At 35.6% G+C, this 6,285-nt stretch overlaps 1 protein-coding gene across 1 annotated transcript; it reads left to right on the top strand.

Moving 5' to 3' along the window:
- Window positions 1-330: 330 nt before the first annotated feature.
- Window positions 331-912, top strand: LOC138342001 (uncharacterized). The gene is made up of 2 exons (XM_069294182.1): window positions 331-651; window positions 766-912. Exons 1-2 carry the CDS (start codon window positions 331-333, stop codon window positions 910-912), a joined length of 468 nt encoding a protein of 155 aa, XP_069150283.1.
- Window positions 913-6,285: the final 5,373 nt, after the last annotated feature.

The following is a 6,285-nucleotide window of genomic DNA, read 5'->3' as shown; positions in this document are numbered from 1 at the left end:
TAAATTAGTTAGTTGTTGTAGTTAGTTACAAAAGTTAGTTACTAATGTTAGTTAGAAAATTAGTTACAAGTTAGTTAGAGAAAGAATCTTAGTGAGTTATTTTTCTTCTCATTTTGTATATATATATCAACATACAGATTGAATGAAAGATAATTTTCATTCTCCCAAATACTCTCTAAAGCTTCTTCACTCCCATTAATGAAGATTCTCAACATGGTATCAGAGCAGTAGGATTTCTACTGTAATTCTCTGCTAAGTCACGATGCTCCTTCTCTGTTTTCTCTCATTTGAAGATCGGGTGTTCATCTTCAATTTAAGTGCCTTGTTGCCATGGCAGTTGAGGAAGAATCTGCAGTTGCCGGTGAGGTTAGAGTTTCTACTTCAATCGATCACAATCATCCGCTGTTTATTCATCCTTCTGATACCCAAGGTTCTCTACTTACTTCAATTCAACTTCTAGGATCTGAAAATTACTCCTTATGGAGTAAATCTTTGAAGCTTGTATTACTTGGTAAAAATAAGCTAGGCTTTCTGTTAGGAACCTGTACTAAGAGCATGTATCCTTCTTCTATGCATGAACAATGGGAGAGATGCAATGTTATTGTCTTAGGATGGATTATGAATACGGTTTCTAAAGGCCTAGTTAGGACTGTGATTAATGGATCTGATGCACACACTATTTGGGAAGATCTTTGAAAAAGGTTTGATAAGGTTAATGCTTCTAGAGCATTTTATCTTCACAAAGAAATTGTTACCCTGTCTCAGGGAACTGCATCTGTGTCGAATTACATTTCAAGACTAAGAGAACTTTGGGATGAGTTTGAGACACTTATACCACCTCCTTCATGTGCATGCCCTGAATCCAAACAGTATGCAGAACATTTTCAGTTTCAGAAGTTATGGCAGTTTTGATGGGTCTAAATGAGTCTTATACTCATGCTAAGAGTCAGGTGTTAATGCAGATTTCTACTCCAAATGTTAATCAAGCTTATGCTATGATCATTAATGTAGAAAGTCAAAGAGTGAATGGTGCTAGTAGTAGTTCATTCTCTGCAGAAACTTCTTCAGAAACTGCTCTTATGAGTAATAGAATGTCTGGTTATAATAATGAATATCATAACAGTGGTGGTTCTAGCTCAGGTTCTGCTTACTATCCTAACAATGGTTCTAATGGAAATAGTGGTTATAAATCTAGAAACAATGGTGATGTACGACAAGGAGGAAGGTCAAATCTCTATTGTGATTACTGTCATTACAGAGGACATACTAAAGAATCTTGTTACAAACTCCATGGCTATCCTAAGAAGAAAGGAGGTTCTTCTTCTCATGCTAATAGTGCTGCTGCTGGAGGATGTCAGTCTCCTGAAAATGGAACCTGTTATAATTCCTCTATAGATACTAATGCTAAGTCCTTTGGTACTTCTTCTAACAATTTCTTAGGAGGTACACAAGGTATGTCACTCTTTACACATGAACAGTACAATCAGATTTTAAAGATGTTGAGCAAAGGAAAAGGCAAGGAAGTAGATTCTATGGCTAATGTTGCAACTGCAAGTTCCTCAGGTACTTTTACAGCTCTTATGTCTGATATGGTTCATACAAACTGGATTATAGATACAGGTGCTTCAAATCATATGGTTCACAGTCTGAATCTTAGGAAACATTGTACAGATCTTGAAGGTAGAATTGATATGAAAGTAAATTTGCCTACTGGTGCTCAGGTGGCTATTAGTCATGTTGGAGATTTACTAATTCATAAGGATAAATTAGTGAAGGATGTTCTCTATATACCATATTTTCAGTATGATCTGTTATCAGTCTCTCAACTAACTAAACAATTATAGTGTGCAGTACTATTTTTCCCTGACTTCTGTGTCTTTCAGGATCTCTTCAGTGGGAGGGTCCTGGGGATTGGTAAGGAAGATCAAGGATTATATCTTCTCAATACAGACATACAACCAAGAACTTTCAAGACAAGATTACTAGGAACTCATGTATCAGTTTATGTATCAGTTTTACTTCTGTTTGTTCAATACATAGTCTTTGGCATAAGAGACTGGGGCATGCTCCTTTCACAGTTCTCAGTAGAATACGATTCTTACAAAATGTACCTATGAAAGAGCACAATTGCACTGTTTGTCCTATTGCAAAGCAAACAAGGTTGTCATTTCCTACTAGTGTGTCTCTATCCAATGTTTGTTTTAATATAGTGCATGCTGATGTATGGGGGCCCTATAGAGTTTCTAACCATGATGGAAAGAGATATTTTTTAACATTGGTAGATGATAAATCCAAATATACTTGGATTTTCTTAATGCACACTAAGTCTGATACTATTGTCTTGCTGAGAGATTTTATCTATATGATCAAGACACAATTTGACACCACTGTCAAGTGCGTAAGATCAGATAATGGAACAGAATTTTTCAATTCTCAGGTAGATGCTTTGTTCAGAGAGCATGGGATTCTGCATCAAAGTTCATGTGTTCATTCTCCTCAACAGAATGGTGTGGTTGAGAGGAAACATAGATCTATTCTTTACATGGATAGAGCCTTAAGATTTCAGGCATGTATTCCTATTAGATTCTGGGGTATGTGTGTGTCTGCAGCAGTGTACATTCTTAATAGATTACCAACAAAACAAAGCCAAATCTTCATATAAGGTGTTATATGGTCAAGTTCCTTCTCTTGATCAGGTAAGAGTCTTGGTTCTTTATGTTATGCCACTGATCCAAAAAGACTTGATAAATTTGCTCCCAGAGCTATTCCTGCTATTCATATGGGTTATTCTTCTACTCAGAAAGGATATATCTTATATGATCTTAGCTCTAAAAAAATTTTCGTAAGTAGAGACATTGTATTCAAAGAAGATATCTTTCCTTTCAAAGATCTTAAATCTTCTCCTGAGTCTTTGTTTCCTGTTATTGATCTTCCTGTTGATCTTGATTCTGACTTACCTACTACTAGTTCCACTTCTTCTTCTCAGGTTCTTCCATCTAGTAGAGGTGTTGTTTCTTCTGATAACAATGATTCTACACGAGTTGTTCAATCTGTTGCTCACTAGAAGATCCTCTAGGCAGTCTAAACCTCCTGTTTGGCTAGATTCTTATGTTACTCCAACAACAAAGAATGCATCTCTATATCCTATTTCTAACTATGTGTCATATAAAGCTTTGTCTCCTACCTATAGAGCTTCTCTTGCTGCTTATTGTGCTACCTCAGAACCTCATACCTACTCAGAAGCATGTCAAGATCCTCTTTGGGTGGCTGCTATGCATGATGAAATTACTGCACTTGAGAATAATGATACTTGGTCTATTGTTTCTCTTCCAACTGATAAAGTTGCTATTGGTTGTAAATGGGTGTTTAAGATTAAATACAAAGCTTCAGGAGAGGTTGAGAGATACAAAGCAAGGCTTGTTGCTAAGGGATACAGTTCACTAAGACTTTTTCCCCTGTTGCAAAAATGGTTACTGTCAGGTCTGTTATTGCTCTTGCTGCTTCTTGTGGTTGGGATATATTTCAGATGGATGTTCATAATGCCTTTCTACAAGGTGATCTTCTTGAAGAGGTCTACATGCAGATTCTTGAGGGTTTTGCAAACCAGGGGGAGAAACACATGGTTTGCAAGCTTCACAAGTCCTTCTATGGACTAAAGCAAGCCCCTAGACAATGGAATCTAAAACTTACTGAAGCACTGATTGATATGGGGCTCTTCCAATCTCATTATGACTATTCATTGTTTACAAAGAGAGTAGGGAAAGAACTTCTTGTCATACTTGTATATGTAGATGATCTTTTGATCACTGGGAGCAACTTAAAGTTGATACAACAAGTTAGAAAAGACTTACAGTACAGGTTCAAAATGAAGGATCTTGGAGAGTTGAAATATTTTCTTGGAATTGAGGTTTCCAGAAATGCAGATGGTATTCTTATGAATCAGAGAAAATATGCACGTGGACTTGTATCTAAGCTTGGATTTGCAGGGTGTAAACCTGCATCTACTCCCTTGGAGTTCAATCACAAGTTGACATCCACTGTGTTTGATAAATGCACAGGAATGAATGCAGAAGATAAAGTTCTTGATGATTATGGAAAGTATCAAAGGTTGATGGACAAACTATTGTACTTAACTATGACTAGGCCTGATATTGCCTTTGTGGTTCAAGTACTTAGTCAATATATGCACTCACCAAAAAACTCTCATATGGAAGCAACACTTAGAGTTGTGAGATACTTAAAAGGTACAGCAGGTCTTGGTTTGTTCATGCCAAGCAACAACATGTCTGAGCTTGTAGCTTATTGTGACTCAGATTGGGGAGCATGTATAGAATCCAGGAAATCAGTGACTGGCTACATAGTCAAGCTGGGAAATGCTTTAGTGTCTTGGAAAGCAAAGAAACAAAATACAGTCTCAAGAAGTTCTGCAGAAGCAGAGTTCGGAAGCATGGCTACCACAGTAGCTGAGATAATTTGGCTGAACGAGTTGTTCGAAGAATTGGGAGTAGAAGTTAAACTACCTATTCAACTATTTTGTGATAGTAAAGTTGTCATTAAAATAGCAGCTCATCCTATTTTCCATGAACGGACAAAACATTTTGATATAGACTGTCATTTTGTAAGGGAAAAGATCATGAATGGACTTGTTCAAACTCAACACATAGGAACTAAAGAGCAGCAAGCTGACATACTCACTAAAGGATTGTGCAAGCCTCAACATGAATTGCTGATTGACAAGCTCGGAATGAAAAATATATTTTTCAATTCTCAGCTTGATGGGGAGTGTTCAGATCATGTAAATAAGTAGTGTAAATAAATTAGTTAGTTGTGTAGTTAGTTACAAAAGTTAGTTACTAATATTAGTTAGAAAATTAGTTACAAGTTAGTTAGAGAAAGAATCTTAGTTAGTTATTTTTCTTCTCATTTTGTACATATATATATATCAACATACAGATTGAATGAAAGATAATTTTCATTCTCCCAAATACTCTCTAAAGCTTCTTCACTCCCATTAATGGAGATTCTCAATATTTCTCTTAAAGTTGAACAAATAACTTTTACTTGATTTCGACTCATTTTCACAGAGGTTTTCACCCATAGTCTCTTTTTCACTTGATGAACATAAATTTACAACAAAATTCTAGTTTTACCTTTTTTTATTTCGACAAGTTTTTAGGATGATTTTGATCAGATTCTAAACTTTAGCAATATGGGTACTATTGGAACTCTTTTAACATGTAGATTTAATTTTCGACAGTTAGGAATCATTTTAAGTCTATGGATTGAGGAAAAGCATCAATTGAGTGATTTCAAGTAATGTTTCAGGCCTCGGATAGATTTGGCTTATCTTTATTTCATATTATATTTGGTAGTTAACCATGCTTATAAACTATGATGAGATCATAGCACGAGGCCCAAATATTAGCAAGTGTCGAATATATATATATATATATATATATATATATATATATATATATATATATATATATATATATATATAGAGAGAGAGAGAGAGAGAGAGAGAGACCGTGGGGGATAATTGTTGTTACTACGCTCATGTGGGCTCTTATTGTTGTTATTTCACCCCGTGTTGAGGCTTATTTGTGTTGTTTTGCATGTTTGAGGTGCTTTTATATATCATTTGCTTTAAGAGTTTGTGTTGATATTTTCACATGCTTTATATGAGATTTGCTGAGAGAAGGATTTGAGTTGATTATTCTAGCATGTTTGACTGGAATACCTGAGTTAGCAAATTATCATTTTTGAACTCTTTTTAGGCATCCATTGAATTGATTATGCTTTCATATTCAATTCGTTATGAGCATTCATCCTTATTATTGTTCATGGAAAGCGAATGAGACATTAAGATTATGAGATTTTTGTATATGGACTGAGTCCCCTATGGGTCCTTTTCTTGAGAGCTTAAGCTTGGGGAGGTGTACACGAAGGATTGTGTGACAACCTTGATTCCACCGTATCATTTTATCATTGCATTGCATTGACTAGCCTAGTCTGTTTGTGTAATTAACCTTTCTATATAAAATTTGTGTATAGCTTTACTTTACTCGCGTTTATCATGTATATACAATTGTGCCATCAATGCCGATGTTGGATTTTGTTTTTTGCCGGTGGAACCGTTTATAGTTTATGCTATACGTATTGGTATTCTACTTTACTCAGTCAGGCTAACCCAATGACTATAAGTGGATTGTACTCATCCCTACTTGTATAACCTTTTGTTGTAGCTCTTAGTATGACTGGTACTTGAGACGTCTGATTGTGTGA

This window comes from Solanum lycopersicum, chromosome 2 (genome assembly GCF_036512215.1).
Source record: "Solanum lycopersicum chromosome 2, SLM_r2.1".
Classification (NCBI taxonomy): Eukaryota; Viridiplantae; Streptophyta; class Magnoliopsida; order Solanales; family Solanaceae; genus Solanum; species Solanum lycopersicum.
Note: the sequence above shows the minus strand (reverse complement) of the source record. Positions and strands in the feature narration are given on the sequence as shown.

Excerpts from the sequence above, each read along its gene's own strand:
- LOC138342001 (XM_069294182.1), top strand. The coding sequence starts at position 331 with ATGGCAGTTGAGGAAGAATCTGCAGTTGCCGGTGAGGTTAGAGTTTCT. Across the intron at positions 652-765 it reads CTAAAGGCCTAGTTAGGACT|GGAACTGCATCTGTGTCGAA; the intron begins GTGATTAATGGA and ends ACCCTGTCTCAG.